The 24,852-nt window shown below is 30.5% G+C and overlaps 1 protein-coding gene across 1 annotated transcript; it reads right to left on the reverse strand.

Moving 5' to 3' along the window:
• Window positions 1-19,587: 19,587 nt before the first annotated feature.
• On the reverse strand, window positions 19,588-20,778 carry LOC111400503. Its single transcript, XM_023027916.1, has 3 exons — window positions 20,700-20,778; window positions 20,113-20,512; window positions 19,588-19,996 (listed from the first exon to the last, which is right to left on the reverse strand). The coding sequence occupies exons 1-3, from the start codon at window positions 20,776-20,778 to the stop codon at window positions 19,588-19,590; spliced, it is 888 nt and encodes a 295-aa protein (XP_022883684.1).
• Between the last annotated feature and the right edge of the window lie 4,074 nt (window positions 20,779-24,852).

The raw sequence follows: 24,852 nt of genomic DNA on the forward strand, positions 1-24,852 counted from the left end.
AAGAATTAGTAGATCTAGAAACAGCTTAGATAATAGATAAAAAAGAAGATAAAAGATGCAAATTAACCTATGAATTAGAAATAAGAAAAAAGTAAGATGTCAATAAGTGAATATATAGAAGATTTAAAATCATTAATAAAAATGATAATAAATGATATACAAGATTTGAGAAATGAAGTAAAAGAAACAAGAAACGATATAAATATATTAAAAATTGAAATTAGGGAATTAAAAGAAAATAATAAGAATAAAGATAAGAAAATAGATAAAAAAATTTATAGAAAAAGAAATGACTAGAATAGGAAAGAAACATATTGAAAAAGAAAATATAGTAATAGAAACAGGAAGTATGGATGATGAATTTAGAAAGAATATATTACCAAAAATATTAGAAGAGGAAGAAAAATCTCGAGAAAAATCATTAAGAAAATTAAAAGTAGAAGAAAAAGAAGATGAGTGAAGAATTATATTTGTTAATAGAAAATTTTGATCAATTAAGCCAACTGATATAAGTGAATACCAAGTTTTAATAAATATTGGAGGAGGATCTAATTCAGCAGGAACCTCTAAACAGAAATTACATGATACAGATGAAAGTTATGCACCTATATATAATAAACCATATAGACAATTTATGATAAAGTAAGAGATTGACAACCACCTAAAGGAAATAAATATAAAGATAGATTTGAATTAAGTGATAATTATGATAAACCAATTAATCATGGAGGAACAAAACTAGATTTAAATTGCAAAATAGATACTAAAAAAGTTTTATTGACTTGCGCAGATTCAATGATATTATTTTTTTTATATAATAAAAATAACACATGAAAAAGTATTAAAAGAAGAATAGATTTCTTAATAGCATCTTTTGAAGAAGATGTTAGAAATTGGTGGGAAGGAATAAGCAATGATACAAAAACATTAATATAAAGAAATGTACAAATAGAAATAATCAAATTAGATAGACAAGATAGAGAAAAATTAGTAGAATATATTTCAATTGAATTTTTAGGAGAAAATTGGATAAGAAATGCTGAAGGAGAATCAATAAGAGAAAAAGACAATGCTATAATAAAATTAATAAATTTAACAATATGTGATATGTGTTAAAAATTACTATTATGTTCAATTTTATAGTAATGAAAATTAAGAAGTATACCAAGACATGTATTATAATAAGTTACCAGGTTCATGGGGAATATGTTTTAAAATAGAATTTGAAAAGTATATTAGAGATAATACTGGAATACCTAAAACTTTAGGTTCAAGAATAAAAATTTTATTTGAAAAACTTGCATATATATGTCAATAAAGACAATTAAGGAAGAAATCAGGAAAATTAACTAAAATATGTTGTGAAAATATGGAAATCTCTGTGCAATGGGGATGTAATCCTGAAAGAAGAATTAATAAAAGAAAATATAAAAATAAAAAGTTTAAAAAGTTTAGGAATTTTAATAAAAAAGTATATAAAACTTAGAAAAAGATATTACAAAAGAAAAAATAACTAATATAATCAACAGAAAAATAAAAAGAAAAATAAAAGTGAATGTAAATGTTGAAATTGTGGAGAAATATATCATATAAGCTCTAATTGTGATAAAAAGAAAGTTAGAATATTACAAAAAGAATATTTAGAAATAAAAGATGAATTAAGTGAAATATCAGATATTGAAGAATATTATACTCAAGAAGTATATATAAGTGAAACAGAGCATCATCAGAATCTGAATAAAGAAATTGAAGAAATAGAAAATAATAACATAAATATACAAGAATATGAAAGAATAGAGAGATATGGATTAAAAGTCATTTTTGATAATAACAAGTTTAGAAAATTGCAAAAATTATTGTTAGACTTTAAAATAGAAAAATGGGAAGTTTTTGATAGAATTTGGAAAAGAGAAAGAATAGCAATAAATGAATATCACAAAATAGAAAAAATCATAGATGTAAGGACAACTTATTTGCAATATAAATTAAATTTTTTAACAAAAAATACAGTTGAAAAATTATTAACAAAGATTAGTAAAAAACAAAGTGAAAAAATTCAATATATTTATTTAGCAGGAATACAAATAATGTTTAAATCACTATTTAGAGAAAGAATAGATTCATCCTTAACTATAACTTTATATGATGGAAGAATAATAAATTTAAAAGATAGTCATTTAGGAACAATAGAAGGAAATTTAGCATATCAAAAAATTATGTTTACATGTTATCCAAAATATTGTTTATCATTAAAAGATAGAAATTTTAATGAAATTTTAAAACTACATTTTAAATTTCATAAAGATGATATCATGCAATCAGGTGATCAAATTATAACTACAAAATATAAAGTTTTATATACATTTACTAATTCTAATTATGGAAATATTTATTCCAATAAATCATATATTGAAGTTCATAAAGAATGTAAAGATATTAGTAAAATAATGGAACCAAATAAACAAATAAATTTAATTCCAGAAGAATATAAATTTAGTATAAACAAAAATAGACTTGAAATAACAAAATTAAATGAAGAAGAATGTTATAATAATATCATATTTAAGGATAAAAAATTAATTAAAAGATCAAAAAATTTTAAAATACATAATAAAAATCAGTTAGAAGAAATTAACAAAATAAAAGAGGTAAAATTGTATAGGAATGGTGGAAACATGAAAATGGAAGGAGAATATTAGAATGGAAGAGAAAATATAAATAGATCAAATATATTAATAAATACAGGAGTTAGTGAATGTCATATAGATAAAGGCCTAATAACTCATAAAACTGAGCCATATAAGTTTGTAAATCTTGATAGACAAATACATATAACAGATTTAGAAGTTAAGGTACCAATAAAAATAGAAGGAATAGATCTTTTAGTACCATATTATACAGATAAAAGTATGGATATAAATCCCCATATACTTTTAGGAATGAGTTTTCTAAATGGATTAGAAGATTATAGCATAAAAAGAGAAGGATTATATATTGTTCATAATGTACAAACTACATTATGTAAAAAGAATTAGATGAATAATCAGATAAGTTTTTCATTAGCTGTGTATATACAAATTACTATTGTAGAAACAGATATAATAACTTGTGCGTTAATAGATACAAGAAGTGATATAACAATATTTAAATTTTTTTTAATAAAATCATTGAATAATAATAGTAATATAAAAATAATTGGAGTTATAGGAGAAAGTACTCAAATAATTAATAGCGCTGATAAAGTTAATATAATTCTTGGAGGTAAACAAGTAAAAATAAATAAAATTTATAAATATGATAAACTAGAATGTGATATTATTAGGAAATGATTTCATACAACAATTTCAATATTATAAACAAAATAATTATATGATAATGCTACAAACACCTTGTAGACACTTATTAAAAATTCATTGAGAATTTAAACCTTACAGAGTTCAGCTAATCTAGTGTGGTGATAAATGAGAAAAAACTAATTATATTTAATGAAATAAAAAATAAAAGAATATTATATAAAAAAGTTCTAAAACACAGGAATAGAAATGAATATAGAAAAAATCATTGAACAATTAGAAAATGTTTATGGGGAAAATTCATTATTATTTTGAAAATCACATCACCTAAAAGCCAAAATAGAATTAACAGAAAATGTTATAATAAGAGTTAGACCAATGGTGTATATTATAGAAGATTCACAAGAATTTAAGAACCAGATAAAAGAATTGCTAGAACAAAAACTTATTAGACCTAGTAATGAACCTCATAGTAGTCCAGCCTTTATGGTTATGAAACATTCTGAACATTAGAGGAAAAGTTAGGATAGTTATAAATTATAAAGAATTAAACAAATATCTAAATTTGATGATTACTTTCTACCAAATAAAGAAGTACTAATAAATCTTGCAAGAGGGAAACAATATTATTCTAAATTTGATTGTAAATTAGGATTTTGGCAAATAAAAATGGAAGAAGATAGTATACAATATACTGTACTTAGCACACGTCAAGGAAAATATGAATGGTTAGTTATGTGATTTGGTCTAAAAAATGCACCACAAATATATCAAAGGAAAATGGATAATATATTTAAAAAGTTTAATGAATTTCTAATTGTTTATATAGATGATATATTAATATGTTCTAATAATAAAGAAGAACATAGAAATCATTTAATCCAATTTATTAACGAATGTAAAAAAGAAGGAATTGTACTATCTAAAAATAAATATATAATAGAAAAATAAGAGATAGACTTTCTTGAATTATCAATAGATAAAAGATGAATAAAATTACAGACTTATATATCCAAAAAGATAGAAAGTTTTTCAGATAAATTAGAATCCAAAGAACAGATCCAAAAATTTTTAGGATGTTTAAACTATGCGGAAGGATTTATTGAAAATATTTCTAAGAAAAGACATAAAATTCAAGTTTTACTTAGAAAAACAAATACTAAAGAGTGGAATAAAGAACAAACAAGAATAGTTAAATTATTAAAATAAGAATGCAAAAATTTACCAAAATGAAGATTAACAGATGAAAAAGATAATTTGATTGTTAATATTGATGCCTCATATAAATATTGGGCAGCAATATTAAAAACAAATCTAAATGAAATTTGTAGATATTCAAGTGGAACTTTTAATCAAGTAGAAATAAATTATACTGTTCATGAGAAAGAATTACTAGCAATTATTAGAGGAATAAAAAAGTTCTCATTATTCTTATTGTCTAAAAAATTTATTGTTAAAACTGATAATTTTCAAGTTGCAGGATTAGTCAGAAATAAATTATAATCAGAACCTCAATGCAGAAGGCTACATAGGTGGCAATCTTATTTAGCATTTTATAATTTCGATATTGTCCATATTAAATGAGTTAATAATTTCCTTGCAAATTTTCTCAGCAGAAACATATAATTTGCTAATGGATAAAGTCAAGGTCGTGGAATTATACCAATCCATCATACATATACAAAAAATGGCGAATTTTCTTAAAGAAGAATCCGAAGATATAAACTCTGGAGTAACCCAGATCTCAGAGATGTTCAATTTAAATATAAAAATACTTTTGAATATCACTACTGACCATTATAAATATGCTATAGAACTCAAAAATCAAGTTGATGCTATTCCAGCATAACTAAAAGATATACTGTCTGAGACAAATATACCAAAGAGCTCAGAAATGAGTTTTCCAAATCAATATCAAACAGGGACAGTTAGAAGCAGCAGTGGACCCAGACGTGACAACATACCAACTGATGATAAAGGAGATTTCATTTCTGTATCAACCAAGAAAGTTATGATTCATGGAGATAAAAGAGATACCAAAACAATCAGTATCATAGATCAAGAAGATAAAATCTCTTTAGATCCAAAAGAAGAAAAATATGTCGAAATAGTCAAAATTGCTTATGAAATAAAAATGAGCGATTCATATTTTATTTTTCCGGGAAATAATGTTTATCTCAAAATAACAGTAATGGAAGGAGGAGACCCTTCATTTATAAAAATTATGGGAGACTATGGATTCATGAATTTGGTTTATCCAGGAAAAGATTTTATTGAAATTTTAAAGTTTGATGACATATTTTTTAAAGAAGTATCCAGATTTGCTAAGGGACAAAAAATATATTTGAAATTTTATTCAATCAGTCCAGAATATGATGGAGTTGTTTACTATCCAGTTGAACACATAATCTCAATTTGATATGTTGCAGTCAACTTCCAAATTGATGTTACAGAAAATAATAGGAAAATTCCAACAGTGACAAAATCATGGATCAGACATAGAAGAGCATTTGGAATTAAAGCCATCTACAACATTGTCGAAAATTTGTTTGATAAAAAAATTCTCGTGCTTGTGCCAATATGGAAATTGGATGTTGGTATCCAGTGGAGGATATGCAAAGTCAGAGATTTTAAAATATTATATTACAAGATTTGATATACATCAATTTTCAGGATGTCCTACCACTATAAAAGAATTTTGCTAGCTAAGGGAGTGTCCCAACTGCATGTGAAGACATTGGAGATAAAGAGCAATAATAGAAAAAAGATGTTCATTGGATAAAAAGTTGAAGCAACATGTGAAGATGTAGGTCCAAAGAAGAAAATAATAGAGAGGCAAGTGTGCCTTGCTGATGTACTCAATGATATAATAGAGTCTCATAAATTTATATAAATAGAGGCATTGCCATAGAGAAAAGGCATATCATCTTATCCTGAAATCCCGAGTTGTAAGCAATAGCTACTAAAATCCATTCTCAGTTTGAAAAATTAGCTTTTCTGGAAATCCCTTTGTATCGAATAGAAGTCTTGTATAAATTCTGATAGAAATAAAACTTCAATATTTTTTATATAAATATGAGTTTCTAAATCTTTATTCCCATAGATTTTTGATAGATTTGATAAAAAGTTTCATTCTTATTTTAGCAAAAAGAATGTTTTTCTTTAACTGAAGTCTAGAATTTCATTCTTTAGAAATCGAAACAGTGAGAGCAAGTAGCTGAAACAGTAACAATTTCATAAAGGCAGAAGGCCGTTGAAGGAAGCAGTTTACAGATTCAGAGCTCAAAGGTCACTTGATTCTAAGAATACAAGTCCAGATCAAACCTAAGGTAAAACTATTAAATTTTTGCTAAAATTAGAATGAATTTTTTTAAGATCTTAAAGAATCATAGGGATTAATTGCATGATTTGATGATCATTTGAATAAATGACAGGATATACAATCAAAAAATTGGATAATTTATTAGAAGAGATGATAGAAGAAATAAAAAATATGTATTTTCAATTAGAAAATATGGATGCATCTTTGAAGAATATAATATATTAAAAAATAAATGTGAACAATATGTTGCAGATTATTTCAATTTAGAGTAAATTTAACCAATAATCACTGAACTTTGCACTTGATTACTACTTGCTCACTCATATTTCACATATTACTGAATGCTCACTCATTTTTTCATATAATTACTCATTCATCACTCGTCTCTTCAAATAATTGGGCGACTTTTACGACAAATTTTCGACAACTTTCGACCACAAAGAATGTCGAATTTTGATACCGTTGGAAAGCCCACGATATCCTCTTCAATTACCACCCAAAATCTCATTATAACTCCAAAGGATTCGATCGAAAAATTGCCTTAAAATTTGCTCAAAAATTTTGAAAATCTGCCCAGATTTTCAAAATTTTTGGGCGACTTTTAAGGCAATTTTTCGCCAACTTTCGACCATCAAAATTATCGAATTTTGATACCATTGGAAAGCCCACAATATCCTCTTCAATTACCATCCAAAATTTCTCCATAACTCCAAAGGATTCGGTCGAAATAAACCCACAAAATCAGCATCTTGAAAAGGCGAAAATCTGGACAAAGTTCGGGATGCTGACTTTGTGGGTTTATTTCGACCGAATCCTTTGGAGTTATCGGGAAATTTTGGGTGGTAATTGAAGAGGACATTGTGGGCTTTTCAATGGTATCAAAATTAGATAGTTTTGATGGTCGAAAGTTGCCGAAAAATTACCTTAAAAGTCGCCCAAAAAATCTGAAAATCTGGGCAGATTTTCAGAATTTTTGGGCGATATTTTAAGGCAATTTTTTGATCGAATCCCTTGGAGTTATAATGAGATTTTGGGTGGTAATTGAAGAGGACATCGTGGGCTTTCCAACGGTATCAAAATTCGACATTCTTTGTTGTCGGAAGTTGTCGAAAATTTGCCGTAAAAGTCACCCAATTATTTGAAGAGACGAGTGGTGAATGAGTAATTATATGAAAAGATGGGTGAGCATTCAGTAATATGTGAAAGATGAGTGAGCAAATAGTAATCAAGTGTAAAGTTTAGTGATTATTGGTTAAATTTACTCTTTCAATTTATTAGATCATAGAATGAAATTATATTCAAATATTTAAAATAGAGTAAATACAAGATAAAATGTTTAAAAGATTAGGATATATGTTGTAATATAGAAAGAATATTTTCATTAAAGGTAATATAGACATTTCAACAAAAAGGAATAGTGATAGGTTAAATAGAAAAATCTCCCTGTAACAACTGATGGCAATGGGTCGAGCTAGCTCGGCCTTTGTACCCAAGCCTTGGCACGAGCCGAGCTTGGGCTTGCGAGCTCGTATTTTTTTTTTACAAAAAAAAAATAGATAAAATAACATAAATACTCCCCCTTTTTTCGGGTCGGCTACTTAAATTTTAAATATGCGAAGTTAAAAATTGTACACGAATAACTTGTAACGTGTATAATTTTGTAAAGAAAATTAAAAACGATATTATAAAATAACAAATTCTGATTAATATGTTTGATTAAATATTACGTACCACACTATGTGAGCTCAAGGTTGTGCCGCTGTGGCATACGACAAATTGGAAACTGAAAAATGCACATAGATTTAGACATAATAATTAATTGTTGATAATTTTGAAAGATCAATTAGAAAGAGAGAGTTGTTGAAAGCAATTCAACTTTGTGTGAGAAAAATGGGTTAAGACTGAAGTGTTCAAGTATTTATAGAGAGAGAAGAAAGCAAAAAATATATATATTTATAAAGTATAAACGGTAAACCCTTCTCCTTTATTCAGGTTTGGGATCGACAACTTAAGTTTTAAGTAGGCGAAGTTAAAAATTATACACGAACAACTTGTAACGTATACAATTTTTTAAAGAAAATTAAAAACAGTATTATAAAATAACATATTCTGATTAATATGGTTAAATTAACTATCACTTACTTGATGACATGCAATTTTGGCATATTAATTTTGTAGTCGAAAATGAGCGTCCTACCAATCATTCTTCACATTAATGCTTTCAAAATATCTTCTTTCAGTCGGCTCTTGACCTCAGACAATACGCTCTTATCTGCACTAAAAGTAGATTTCGAAGTTACAGTGCTAATCGGAGATGTCAGTAAATCTTTTAAAATTGTGAAAACTACTGGCCATCGTCGTTGTACCGTCGCCAGAGTTGAATAACCTCTTTAGAGCTTTTTTTAATTGTTTTATTGATAGGCATATTACGATTAAAAGAATCAATTACTTCAGCAAGCAATATATTTGCACTCGCCTTCGATGTTTGGTTAGATGCAGAAGATAAAGTATTACTAGATGAACCTATTGCATTTGCATTATATCTATACGTGTTAATGCCTTTAAATAAATTTAATATTTTAGTGTCATTTTTTCCAATACCAGCGGAAGGAATAGGCGTAGAGGATACTCGACTAATATTTGTTTACATTCGTTCCGCAAATAATTCATATATTTAACATAAAATTTGGTCTGAATTTTTATACGTGATAGGTGTATTAAACGTTAAATTTCTTGAAATTTGATCAATTACATATTTAGTTCCAATTAAATTATATTAGGGTGCATGATGTATGCAAAAGAATATAACATAGGTAAGTCTTCTCAATATTTTCTCAACTTTAATTTCATAGAGTATATATTGCATTACAGTTGGGATTATTTTTTACTTATGAAATGTTCTTGCAATTATATAAATATGTTCGAGCACCATACAGTTAGGTGGATAGTAAACTCCAAATAAATTATTTGTATTATAATAAAAACATGTCAAATTTTTTTTTGACTTTTAAAGCTAAAAGCAAATCAGATTCATTTAAAATAGTGTTGTCATTGTTTCTAATATGCCTATTGTTATAAAACTCATTTATTAAAGTTCAAAACCTTCGCATGACTTTATTAATAAGTAAGTGGAGTTCTATCTATGATCTACGTCGCTAACAAATATTTTAGCACTTGTTACCTCAAATTTGGCACAAAATTCCTCAAATGTTTGTTTTCTACTAGAGGAGATCGTGACATATAATAGTACATTAATAATTCTTTGTATTTCATCTTTAATATGTTTCAAACCATCTTGCACAATTAAATTTAAAATATGGCACACATAATGAATATGAAACAAATAATAGCCAAAATCAGATTACAATATCCTACACAATTTATCAATAGCTATTTTATTAACACTAGTGATGTTGAATATAAAAGAACGAATTTTACTTTCACAACGATTTTCTCTAATAATGGTCATAATCGCATTGCTCCTGTTTAAGCTCCATTATTTCCTAATTAAAATGAAAAATATGTCTGATATTCATTACATTAAGTCACCATATTTGACTTCTTATATCTTGTGTGGGGTCCACGACGGTTATATTTTTTATTCTCATTTTTACAATAATATAGCTCAAATGGGGGCTATATATTGTTAACGTTATAGGTGAATTTAATAATTTTAAAAGCAATATTTTTTTATGCATACACTAAAGTGGGTCAACGTAGTGTGCTGATGTAGCTATATAAGCTCTTTTGTTAATTCCTAGTCATATATCCTAAATTAAAGATATAACACCCACATATATTTGCAAACCCAAAATCAATTGTTATTTTGTTTGAAGAAAATATTCTATTATATCTGAACGAAGAATGTTTCGACTTACCTCAACGTACCTCGGTTGAAGATATTCTTTTATGTATGAAACGAAATGTTGATTGTCCGCTATTGCAAGAGGCAACTCAGCACCAACAACAAGTTTCACCATTTTCGGTCAAACATTCTCCTCTGAATACATCTATGTGGTGAGGGACGAAGTCATAGAATCGACACCCGGAATACCAAATTGTACTTGTGTTTGATCGGTTTGAAGAAGTCCATGTTTGATCGCACACGTTTTATATTGATGTTTGAGATGAGTGGTACCAATACCTTTTTACCATGCCAATCGTTGTAGACAATATTTACATACTTTTTTGGACTCTAGGACTTCATCTATAACACGACCCGTTGAGATCAATTTGAAATGATCCCAACATTTTGCTTATTTTTTTCTCTTTCGCTTCCCTCTAGCATTGGGAATGTCTAATTCGGGTTTCTTTCCTTGTCCAGTTTCAACTTTGGGAATATTGATGTCATTCAAAACAATTGGATTATTGCTTCCTTCCACACCCAAATTTGGAATATTTTCAGGAATTGGTACTTCATTTAGAACGAAAAATTGATTCCGATATTAACTTTGCTGCGTCACAAGTGATTTGCCTCCGACACCGAATGAGCCTTCGACAAATGAGTGTGGATCTATTTTAATTAGTGAATTGTGATGATACAGTAAGAGTAAGTATTAAGACTTGAGTAAAGAGTACGAAATTAAATTTGTGAATTTGTAGTGTGAGAAATGAGAATTAAATGAATTGAAATTGAAGATGATTAAATTGTAAAGATGAATGTTTATTGTATAATTGTTGATAATTAATTGAGGCTACTGAAATTTGAGCACAAGAGAGATTGAGAGAAAGAGAGTTGTTGAAATTTTTTGAGGGAATTAGGCCTATTTATAGAGAAGGGAAACAAAGATAAATAAATAAATTTCAGTGATCAAAATGATCACTAATGAAAGTTCAGTGACCATCATTGAACATTGAAAAGTGATCAAAATGATCATTTTTTCAGTCACACAAATACATGAGCCATGAGCGGCTTGTCCATTTCGGCTGGCCACATGGGGCAACCCGCTCCGTTCATGCTCGGGCTCGGGCTCGTGATTTTACAAGCTCGAGCCGCCCACGAACCCAGTTTTTATGAGACGAGCGATTGAACTGCTTGACCTGTTTGCCACCCCTAAGTGTAACTATTTGTAAGAGATTAAGGTCATACGAAAATTTGGATTTGGAAACCAACGTGTAACTATTTGAAACTTGCAGTGATTGACTGTGGTCAATCGTAGTTTGCAAACCATAGTTGGATTCGGATCAGGCCCTGTTTACCACGTTCGGCCTATTCCACTTTATTACTGTTGTATTTTTTTATTTTTATTGATTTATTTTGACTGCTTTTTGAGGCGCAACTTCCCATTGACCTATGGTTAGTTTTATCCTTACAGTTTTGATCATAAAAATAAGTTAATTTTGTTTTCTAATAATTGAATTTAAGTGATATCAGATTCTGATAATATTTATCGATTTGGGTGTATATGCAGAAATCTTTCTCATTATCATAGCGGGATTTTAGTAACTAAAGATTCAAGATTTTCTATTTGAAATCGGCTAATTTTTCTCGGATAGCACCTGTACGAATAGAAATTTCTCGATTGCGAAATAGATGTCTTTTACATCCAGCTATAATAATGAGTAATCTCTTAATTTTTATTTATATCGTAGTTCCAACTTGCTGGTTAATTTGTATAATAGCAAGGTACTTTTTTATTGATTTCTTATAGTTTTCGAAGCATTCAATGTTTAAATTGATCGATTATTCCCAGAAGATCTTTATCAAGACTATAACATTTTAAAACGACCTCCGAATGAAGGTCAAAATTGAAGTCAAGTATTCAAGTCAAATCCTTCAAAACAAGAGCTTAAAGTCCGGTGTTAAAGAATGATCATAGATTAAACGTTCTTATTCATTTTGTAAATGTATTAATGCTTCAATTTTTAGCAATGCATGATTAAAGCTCTAAAAATAATTTTAGGTACAAAAACTATTTTGATAATCACTTGTATAAAATGATTTGCTCAAAAGTAAGATTGTTTTACAAAGCACTATTCGAATTTAGATCATATTTTAAGATATCACATACATTGAAAAATGAGTTCAAATTGCCTCCCAAAAGTCTACATTAATCAAAACATTCAAGTCGGATCAAACGAAGCAAAATCGAAGAAATTTTCTGAAGGTGGATGTTTGATACAAATTGGCGAATGTTCAAAAAGTGTAAAGGTCGAATTTTTTGACTGTTATAATGTCTAAATGTCCAACGACTTGTTTCTTGTATCTGAACATGAGACCAACGTACGGACCACTTGTCCGATTTCGCAAAACCCTTTTTCTTTTGAACTCTATTATTAATTTTTCTTTTTTACATTCATTGCAAGAGTCTTCAAATACATTTAAGAGAGACTTTTGAGCAAAATTATTTGTGATTACATCTTATTTTTTCATCTGCTTATTCACATTTAAAAAACTTTGATTGATTAAGTCAAATTTTCAAATCGTCATACTCATTCAAGGTTTTTTTATTTAACACTTGAGCTATCATTTATTGCTATTCATTGAATTGTTGATGTTTCTTACTACTTAATTTTTTTTTTTTTTTATCATTTATTAAGAGAAAATCTTTATTGTAAAATCATTCTTAAAGCTTGTGGGTCATATTGATGTCCCTTGAAAGCTCAATATTATATAAGGATTGATGCTCATTGTTTTTAAGTCATCAGAAAAGTTTTAAGGGTTTTGATTGCACCATAAATCAGTCAATACTATAAAAAGGTTTTGCTTGTTATAAAAAGCTTGATAACGGGAGATATAGATCATTGGTTTGGATTGTACACAATTATATCATTTGTAATCTTCCCTTTTATTTGCATTTATTTTATCTATGCCAATTATTTGATTGATTTATTTAATTAATTTTCGAAAAAATTTTAAAAAATTAATTTGTTCCCCCTTTTGGTTTGTCACTCCTGGACTCTCACTTCCAAGAGACCCTTACCACTATAAATATACCTCATTTAGGTCGCTAAAAGGGATATACATCATACAAAGGCAAAGTGAAAATTAGAGTGAACATGAAGAGAAAATTCAAAGGGGAAAATAAAAAGAAAGGGTTTTCAGATTCTTGGCATAAAGAATGCTATTCTTGGTGGAAGATCATCCAGTTTCTTCGTTTCTCCCTAAAAATCTTCGGATGTACTCTATTCTTATGTTTTTCTTTCCCCATCATGTCTAACTAATCCGATTGTTGGACGAAGGATGTATCCGGTGAACCTTTAATTTTATTTCTATTCTTTGTTACTTTTAGATTAATTGATCGTTATTTTATTGATTTGTAAATTTTGTAACGAACTGAAAAGTAAGTTATGAATTCAGACCACATAGTAAAATCAAGTAATTGGATAAAAGTTAAAATACACTTTTATTATTGTTGCGATCATAAGCTAAATTTTTAGGTGATTAAATGCTTTTAATTGAGGGACTGATGTAGAGATATAATGAGTTGACTCGATTAGATAATATTAATTTGACTTGAAAGAGATAAATTGATTAAATTATTGAATTTGACCGAACACAACTTTAGAAAGTGAACTTTATAGAAGAGAGTGAGTCCCAATATTTTTCACACTTAAGTTAAAAATCGTAATTTTTTATTATTATGCATTTTTAACTACAAGCATTATATGAATAACATTTCCCACGAGAGTTTCAAAGTGATCAACTTATGAAACGTAGTCACCTTTGGGTAATCTTCCCTTTTATTTGCATTTATTTTATCTACGCCAATTATTTGATTGATTTATTTAATTAATTTTCGAAAAAATTTCAAAAAATTAATTTGTTCCCCCTTTTGGTTTGTCACTCCTGGACTCTCACTTCCAAGAGACCCTTACCACTATAAATATACCTCATTTAGGTCGCTAAAAGGGATATACATCATACAAAGGCAAAGTGAAAATTAGAGTGAACATGAAGAGAAAATTCAAAGGGGAAAATAAAAAGAAAGGGTTTTCAGATTCTTGGCATAAAGAATGCTATTCTTGGTGGAAGATCATCCAGTTTCTTCGTTTCTCCCTAAAAATCTTCGGATGTACTCTATTCTTATGTTTTTCTTTCCCCATCATGTCTAACTAATCCGATTGTTGGACGAAGGATGTATCCGGTGAACCTTTAATTTTATTTCTATTCTTTGTTACTTTTAGATTAATTGATCGTTATTTTATTGATTTGTAAATTTTGTAACGAACTGAAAAGTAAGTTATGAATTCAGACCACATAGTAAAATCAAGTAATTGGATAAAAGTTAAAATACACTTTTATTATTGTTGCGATCATAAGCTAAATTTTTAGGTGATTAAATGCTTTTAATTGAGGGACTGATGTAGAGATATAATGAGTTGACTCGATTAGATAATATTAATTTGACTTGAAAGAGATAAATTGATTAAATTATTGAATTTGACCGAACACAACTTTAGAAAGTGAACTTTATAGAAGAGAGTGAGTCCCAATATTTTTCACACTTAAGTTAAAAATCGTAATTTTTTATTATTATGCATTTTTAACTACAAGCATTATATGAATAACATTTCCCACGAGAGTTTCAAAGTGATCAACTTATGAAACGTAGTCACCTTTGGTATACCTAGGCTAGCACACCACTCGTAGTCAAGGCGTGTTGTCATGGAGTGAATTATCCAAATGGTTACTGAACTTTGTAAAAAGTTTCCACGAGGTTACTGAACTTTAAAAACTACTCAATTCATCACTAAACTTTGCAAAAGGTTTTCATGGAGTCATTGAACTTTAAAAATCGTCCTATTCATTACTGAAATTTGCAAAAGGTTTCCAGCAGATCACCGAACTTTACAAAATGTTTCTAGGGGTCACTAAATTTAGTGAACTCTAGGAAATCTTTTACAAAGTTCAGTGATGAATTGGAAGGTTTTTAAAATTCAGTGACCCCGTGGAAACCTTTTGCAAATTTTAGTGATGAATTGAATGATTTTTAAAGTTTAGTGACCCTATGGAAACCTTTTCCAAAGTTTAGTGACCATTTGGGTAATTCACTCATTGTCGTGTCCTAAGATCAATCTATTCAAGTTTGTAATCATTTTTAAGAGTCTCTTTAAATATAACATGTAACGACCCGGACCTCTCGCCCAAACCGTTAGCTTACGTACTGTCCGTTTTGGGTGGGCCTTACGCCCACATACCCTTCACGGCTTTCTATCGCGTCTCCCAAGATTCGAATTCATGACCTTTCCCTTAAGTAAGACTTAAATTGAATCTTAGTACCAATTAGACAAATAAAAAAACGCGTGTTTTTTTTTTTAAAGAGACAGCAAACTTTAGATTACTAACCCCCCCTTTTTGTGTAAACGGTGATTTGTAAATTTATTCATGTGGCACATATTTACTTTCAAACATAATTTATTTATAAAGAATGTTCGTAGAATAGATCCATACACGACATCCATAGTAATCTAATTTAAAGAAAACGTAAACATTTCAAGTTATTAAATCACCGGCTTCTCCATGGCATGTCACATCATCCTTTACCATCATCCACACCCCAAGGAAAAATCCATTCAACATGTAGGAAGGGAATGAACCCATGAGTTTCAAACTCAATAGATATCATCAGTGCATTTTATTGTCAAATTAAAAATTTCGAACTCTAAATTCATATCATCGCACGTAGATGGATTTCCAGCAAAATTCAATTACTATAGCATTATCATAACATGTAGAGTCGGAGAATGATCATTCAAACTGTTGTAGTGTCGAAGCACCGTACTCGGAGGTACCATTTCATTCAAACATTTATTGAAAATCATAATTTGAATTTTCTTGGATTTTCTTGGATATCAAAGAACAAAATGTGTAGGAAGCCTTTCTTCTTCTCACCCTTATTATTCCCTTAGTCTTAAATTAACATGAAATATGTTTCTTTTCGAGAGAAAATAAGATGAAATTCGGATTTGAGTAGGAGTATAGTGAAAAAGTGACATTCCACTTCTTGTAACCTTTCTTTTTAATAAAAACTAAATGGGGGGAGTATTATTATCAATAAGTTTGTTAAATTGGGTCTTTAACTAAGAATTTGAAGAGTTTTTTAAGCCTAAAAAAATAACTCATAAAATTTTTTATAAAAACATCTACATGGTGATTCGAACCTAAGTTGCCTATATGAAATACCATGTAGATGGACATTGGGACAACCCAATTATTCATTAAATATTTGTAATCAAATTTACTTAAACTTAATCTTTTAAATTGTTGTGCTATTAATTAATTTATGGTTTGAGCTTTCAAAATCTTAAATGGTTTGAGCTTCCACAACTTGTTTCTTGAATGAGATAAACTCGTGGTGTTAGATCATCACAATATAATAGCCTAATTTCATTTTATTCTTGGGCTTCTACATCCCTTACACCTTAAACAAAATTTCGTCCTCGAAATTTACCTTATGGATCGGCTAAGAGTGTCAGATATTTGTCTTTGACTTCTTCTTCTCTTTCCCAAGTAGATTCTTCTACTCCATGATTATTCCATTGCACTTTGACCAATTGAATCTCCTTGCTCCATAATTTATGTACCTTTTGATCTAGTATATTAATTGGTAATTCCTCTTAAGACAAATCTTTCTGTATTTCCAGGGGTTGATAATTCACCACGTGATTAGGATCATGCACATACTTCTCGATCATCGATATATGAAACACGTTGTGAACGGCTGATAATTCAGGCGGCAAAGCCAGTCGATAAGCCACATTCCCGACCCAAGTATTTCAAAAGGTCCGATACTAGTTTCCATTTCTTGCCGAACCTAAGTACATCCTTTATTGGTGCCACCTTTAGAAAAACTTTCTCTCCAACCTCAAATTTTAAGTCTTTTCTCCTGGTATCTGCATATTTCTTTTGTCTATCTTGCGCGGCCTTTATCTTGGTACGGATCTTATCAATGGCTTCAACTGTTCTTTCAATTATCTCTGGTCCCAAAACTTTCTTTTCTCCAGCTTTATCCCAATGAGTAGGTGATCTACACCTTCTACCATAGAGAGTTTCATACGGTGCCATTCCAATAGTTGTTTTGAAACTATTACTATATGCAATTTTCACTAAAGGTATATACGATTTCCAACTACCTCCTAGATTCTGAACATATGCCCTTAGCATATCTTCTAAAGTTTGAATGGTCCTTTCAGATTGACTATCAGATTGAGGGTGATACGCCGTATGGAAATTCAATTTCGTTCCCATAGCTTCTTGTAAGCTCTTCCAAAACTTTGACGTAAATTCCGGATCTCTATCAGACACAATGGACACAAGAACATCATGCAATCTTACAATCTCTCTAATGTACAACTGTGTCAATTGATCTAGACTAAACGTCATTTTTACAGGAAGAAAATGAGCCGACTTTGTTAGACGATCCACTATTGCCCATATAGCATTGTGTCCTCTTGATGATTTTGGAAATCCTACCACAAAGTCTATTGCGATATTTTCCCACTTCCATTCAGGTATGTCCAATGGATTTAATAACCCTGCTGGTCTTTGATGTTCTACTTTAACTTGTTGACACACTATGCATTTTCCCACAAATGAGCCTATACTTCCTTTCATGTTCCTCCACCAAAATGTATTTCGAAGGTCTCGATACATTTTCGTACCACCAGGATGTGCGGTGTACGAGGTGGAATGAGCTTCCTCCAATATCTCTTTCCCCAAAACTTCATCCTTATGTTCACAAATTCTTCCTTTGAGCATTACTGCTGATCAGAAGCTATTTCGAAATCCTTTCTCTTGTTAGTATAAATCACGTTCTTGATCTTTTGCAGAAATAGATATTTATCATGTGCTTCTATGATCCAATCTCTAAGAGTGGTTCAAACAATCAAAGTTGCTAAATAAGCGGTGACTTGTTCTGGTGTGGTAATCATTTCGATTCGCAAATTTTTCAAGTCTTTGATCAACTCCATCGAAATAGTAGGTAATGATGCCAACTGTTCCATCGACTTTCTGCTTAGAGCATCAGCAACAACATTAGCGTTACCAAGATGGTAATGAATAGTACAATAATAATCATTTACTAGCTCCAACCATCGTCTCTGTCTCATAGTCAATTCCTTCTATGTAAAAAAATATTTGAGACTCTTATGATCATTGTAAATATCACACTTCCCTCCATATAAGTAATGGAGCCATATTTTTAATCCATGAACCATCGCTACAAGTTCTAGATCATGCGTCGGGTAGTTCCGCTCATGTTGCTTCAATTGTCTTGACGCATAGGCAATTACTTTTCCATGCTGCATCAGTACACATCCCAAATCGTGTTTGGATGCATCACTATATATAACAAATCATCAGGTATTGTTAATATAGGTGCTGTAATCAATCATTGTTTTAGCTCTTGGAAGCTTTGCTCACATTTATCTGTTCATTGAAACTTTACTCCTTTCCTTGTCAATTGTGTCATTGGTCCATATATTTTGAAGAATCCTTCTATAAATCTCCGATAATATCCAGCCAATCCAAGAAAACTTCGAACTTCACTAGCATTAGTCAGTGTCTTCCAATTAGTTACCACTTCTACCTTTATCGGATCTACTTCAATTCCTTGGGCAGTAACTACATGACCGAGGAATCCAACTCGTTCAATCCAAAATTCACACTTTTTGAATTTGGCGTATAATTTTTCCTTACGCAATGTTTCTAATGCTATTCTAAGATGTTCTTCATATTGATCTTTACTCTTGGAGTAAATTACAATGTCATCAATGAAGACTATAAAAAAATTTATCCAAATACTGATAAAATACTCTATTCATTAGATCCATAAACACTGCCGGAGCATTTGTCAATCCAAATGGCATAACCGTGAACTCTAATGTCCATAACGAGTTCTGGAAACTGTCTTAGGTATATCACTTTCCTTAACCTTCAATTGATGATATCCAGATCGTAAATCGATCTTGGAAAATACCTTAGCTCCTTTCAATTGATTAAACAAATCCTCGATTCTCGGGAGAGGATACCTAGTCTTGACAATCAAATGGTTCAACTCCCGATAGTCGATACCCATCCGCATACTTCCATCTTTCTTCTTTACAAACAATATCGGTGCGCCCCATGACGATACACTTGGTCGAATAAAGCCAATTGTCTAACAGTTCTTGTAACTGAATTTTTAACTCCTGAAGTTCTTTTGGGACCATTATGTATGGAGTTTTAGATACTAGCGCTACTTCGGGAACTAAATCTACTGTGAATTCCACTGGTCTATCTAGTGGAATACCAGGTAGATCTTCTGGAAACAAATCTATAAATTCTTGTACCACTAGTACATCCTCAATCTTTATCGTTGCCAGTTTTTCTCCTGAGATATTAACTGGAAATCCTTGAGATATTTCCTTTCTTGACATTTTCTCAGCTTTAAGGCCGATACTAGTTAGAGATGGGGTTGGGTCTTTATTCCGGGGAAAGAAAATTGTTCATCTCTTGGTTTGTAAAAAGACACTTCTCTTTCTCTACAACGAATGGTTGCATAATTATATCCTAACCAATCCATGCCCAAAATCATATCAAAGTCTTTCATCTTTATCACATACAAATTTGCTTCAAATGTTTTTCCCTCAATTTTAAGATTCACCGACCTAGCGAACTGATTTGTGTTCAATGTTCTACCTGAGGGAATGCTAACTTCTAGTGTACTCTTTGATTTATCACAATTAATACTTGATTTAGCGATGAAAGATGTTGATATAAAAAAATGAGTAACTCTTGCATCAAACAATACATAAGCAGGTGTATCATATATTAATAATGTACCTGCTATCACATTTGAGTTTTCCTCTGCATCCTTCTGGGTCATTGTAAAAACTCGTGATTTCCCCTTCTTGTTATAATCATTGTTATCATCCTTCTTCTGAGCAAATGTGGGACAATCCTTAGCAATATGTCCTGATTTACCACACCGAAAACAAGCATTCTTTCTATACAAGCATTTCCCACGATGAGGCTTACCACACTTAGGACATGGTGCTACTGCAGCAACTATGCCCTTACTAACACTAGGTCCAGTATTACCCTTCTTATTTTGCCATTTGCCTTTTCCTTTGTCTTGACCATTCCATTTTCTCTTTACAACCCGTCATTTGTCCTGCTGGTTGTACAATTGATGGTGTTGCTCTGCATTTGCCTTCTGATACTAAACAGCGTGAGCTCATTCCAGCATCTCATGGTATGATGTGAAACGATGTAACATAAGAATCATGCTTAGATTCGAGTTTAGCCCTTGCTCAAACCTTCGAGTCTTCTTAATTTTCGTGTCCACCAGGTGTGGAGCATACCTTGAGAGTTGGTTAAATTTTCACTCATAATCAGTCAGGGACATATTACTCTGCTCGAGTTGAAGGAATTCGTTTTCCTTGAAATTCCTTAGAGACTAAGGAAAATACTTGTCCATCACTTCCTCCTTGAATTGTTTCCAAGTTAACGTCAATTGTTGCTCTGGGGTCTTAGTTCGAAACATCAAATCCCACCAGTGACTTGCATCAGCGATAAACGTAAACTCCATACATTGGACCTTTTGGGCATCAATGTAGTCTATGAGTCAAAAACTTTGTTCTAACAATTCCTCAACTACTAGTGGACCAGATGCTCCATCGAAGGTAGGGGTTTATGCCTTCGAAAAATTTAATAATTAATTCTTTAATAAACGAGTACTCTCCACTCATTTTACTCGTAGTCTTCTTCTAGGTCCTCCTCTGGGTTTTCCTCTTCTTCTTTGCTAGTATTGGTCACAACTGAAAGTACGAGTTCATAATCTTAGATCACTACCTATTCGGGTCTCATATGGGAGATAACATCACCGATCTTAGTCTCCCAATTACAGATACATGCATTGGCAAAAACCTCAAAGTCAAGTTCTTTAAGGACACTTTCCAAAATTTTTGGATAACATATTTTCTCGTATAAGCTTCACGATTTGTTTCTCATAAGGTGCAAGAGTTTCTAGTAAATTACCTATTTCTTGTCAGTCACTAATCCTCATTTTTTGCGTTTACCCAATGTTGGTACATGTTTCGTATGTGATTGTCAAGGTCTACAAATTCGTCAGCCTCAAAATCTAGGTAAGCTTGGATATTTATCTCCTATTGACTAATATGGTTCCTTTCCTTTGAATTTTTGACTTTCCTTTGCCATTTGCGACCCATAACTTTAAGCTTTAGCTAAATAAATGTCTTTTGAATGACTCATTTTTTTTAGACTACATTTACCTTTACATGTAAGGTATATATAAAGAAAAATGTAAAACATAGCGAAACATGGAAAACATAACTATAGAATCATAACATTTTGTATAAGAAAGATTTTAACTTTGCTTAGCTAAATATACCTGAGCCGTAGGATGAAGTCGACTGATGGATGCGAGATGCCATGGAGTGCCTTAAATATTTCATTTTTCTCATTTTATAAATAAAATACATTAAGTCTACAGAATCGATTAAACTTGTGCTCTGACACCATGCTGTAACGTCTCGACCCGCACGGATCGAAACGTCACGAGATTAACTGTACTTTAGTCGTAATTTTTTAAAACTATAATTCAATAAAAAAAGAAAACAATTTAAAAAATGTTTTTAGAATGGATTTCATGCATGTAACGACTATTGACGTGAAATTTTTGACAAAACTTAAAAAGTAATGTTGCTGTTTTAGTTTTTGTCTCAAACGGTAATTGTCAAAATAAATTTGTTTGCATAGCTATCGACCTCAAAATTTCATCAAATTTTAATGTAAAGTAGGAAATCCTTATAAAATGACATAGTCAAAAATTAGCTTCCAACGACATCATATAAGGTAATACAATATTTTTCCAACCTCAGCAGCGACTCAGTTGAAATGTAAATCGGTGCAGTTCACTTAAAATAACATATAAAATTTCAAAAATATCGAAACCAAATGATTTCAAATTTATTCAGTAGCTAATCCATGAGACTTCAAATTCAATTGGTTTTATCTAGAAATTCCAAGTAACGAAGAAATTATGAATTTTAAAAAACGAGGCAGAATCTGATTTTTTTTTTTAAAAGAGACAGCAAACTTTAAATTGCTAACCTTTTTTTTTTTTTTTTTTTTAAAAAATGTCTGTGGCTCTTTTGCTAACCTTTTTTTTTTTTTTTTTCTGTCCTTGATTGAAATAAATGAGGACAATTGCGTCACCAGTGAGGCAATTGGGCTGAATAGTGAGGAATGGGCCCCCACTGTTTTTTGTAAACAATGATTTGTAAATTTATTCATGTGGCACATATTTACTTTCAAACATAATTTATTTATAAAGAATGTTCGTAGAATAGATTCATACACGACATCCATAGTAATCTAATTTAAAGAAAACGTAAACATTTCAAGATATTAAATCACCGGTTTCTCCATGGCATGTCGCATCATCCTTTACCATCATCCACGCCCCAAGGAAAAATTCATTCAACATGTAGAAAAGAAATTAACCCATGAGTTTGAAACTCAATAGATATTATCGGTGCATTTCATTGTCAAATTAAAAATTTCGGACTATAAATTCATACCATCGCACGTAGATGGATTTCCAGCAAAATTCAATTATTATAGAATTATCATGACATGTAGAGCCAAAGAATGATCATTCAAACTGTTGTAGTGTCGAAGCACCCTACCCGGAAGTACCATTTCATTCAAACATTTATCGAAAATCATAATTTGAAACGAAATAAACACTTGCACCCTACCTACCTTGAATTTTCTTGGATATCAAAGAACAAAATGTGTAAGAAGCCTTTCTTCTTCTCACCCTTGTTATTCCCTTAGTCTTAAATTAACATGAAATATGCTTCTTTTTGAGAGAAAATAATATGAAATTCGGATTTGAGTAGGGGTGTAATGAAAAAGTGACCTTCCACTTCTTTTAACCTTTCTTTTTAATAAAACTAAATGGGGGGAGTTATATTATCAATAAGTTTGTTAAATTGAGTCTTTAACTAAGAATTTGAAGAGTTTTTTAAGCCTAAAAAAAAACTCATAAAAAGTTTTATAAAAATATCTACATGATGATTCGAACCTAGATTGCCTATATAAAAAACCATGTAGATGACCAACCCAATTATTCATTAAATCTTTGTTATCAAATTTACTTAAACTTAATCTTTTAAATTATTGTGCTTTTAATTAATTTATGGCTCGGACTTTCAAAATCTTAAATGGTTTGAGCTTCCACAACTTGTTTCTTGAATGAGATAAGTTCGTGGTGCTAGCCCATCACAACATAATAGCCTAATTTCATTTTATTTCTTGGGCTTCTACATAACATGCTCTTTATTTTAAGGGAAGACCACATAAGTCCTTCATTTAAAAATCACATTTCAAAACTAACAAACTTCTAAAAATATTTCAAAAATAAGGTGATAATTAAATATTTAATTATTATATAATATAATTAATTTACTTATTATATCTCACCTTCAACCCATCCACCCATCACATTAAACCATTCTCATTCTCTCTTCATCCCACCTCACCTCCGACAACTTTGGACGACAGCTCCGGCAGCTTCTCCGGCGACGGCTTCGGCAGCTTCCGGCAACGACTCCGATGATGGCTCAGCTGACTTCCGGCGACAATTCCGACGACTTCCTGATGATCGCTCCAGTGACTTATCTCGTTCCGACGACTATTTCGGTGACCACTCATTGGCCATTGACCTATGACCAGTTGCATTAAATCTGTGACCTGTGCGCATTGTTATCTGCGATCGATTTTATTGAATATGTGACCTAATCAGGTGAGATGAATATGCATATGACCAATTTCAAAATTATGAAAAAAGTTCGAAATTTCAAAAATCAAATTTAGTTATGAAATAATTAATCAAAAAATATTTTTGTAATTAAATATATTAAATTCACAATTTTTTTCTTAGCAATAACCTGTGACCTGTGTACATTGTGACATATAAAATATGATTTTCAACTTGTGATTTGTTACTTATGACTCGTAATATAAAATGTGGCCTATAAATCTAATCTGTGACTTCTATAAAACGACATGTGACCTGTTAATATTGATCTGTTACCCGTTTATACTGATTTGTGACTTATATGAAATGACTGTGACTTGTGAACTCAAACCTGTGACCTTAATTGCGAATTGTGACCCGTAACGTATGAACTGTGACATTATGTGTTCACCACCAAATTTGTTTTCGGTGTGATTGTCTGTGACCATGTTAGTCTAATTTGTGACTATATATAGCCGAGTCACAT

Source organism: Olea europaea, chromosome 10, assembly GCF_002742605.1.
Source record: "Olea europaea var. sylvestris chromosome 10, O_europaea_v1, whole genome shotgun sequence".
Lineage (NCBI taxonomy): Eukaryota > Viridiplantae > Streptophyta > Magnoliopsida > Lamiales > Oleaceae > Olea > Olea europaea.

What these genes read in the sequence shown, in the direction of transcription:
- LOC111400503 (XM_023027916.1), bottom strand. Translation starts at nt 20,778, where the DNA reads ATGAGCTCACGCTGTTTAGTATCAGAAGGCAAATGCAGAGCAACACCA. An exon ending in ACCAGCAGGACAAATGACGG is followed by an intron (nt 20,513 to 20,699) that starts GTTGTAAAGAGA and finishes GTGGTAAATCAG; the next exon opens with GACATATTGCTAAGGATTGT. An exon ending in ATGATTTTGGGCATGGATTG is followed by an intron (nt 19,997 to 20,112) that starts GTTAGGATATAA and finishes ATCTCTAACTAG; the next exon opens with TATCGGCCTTAAAGCTGAGA.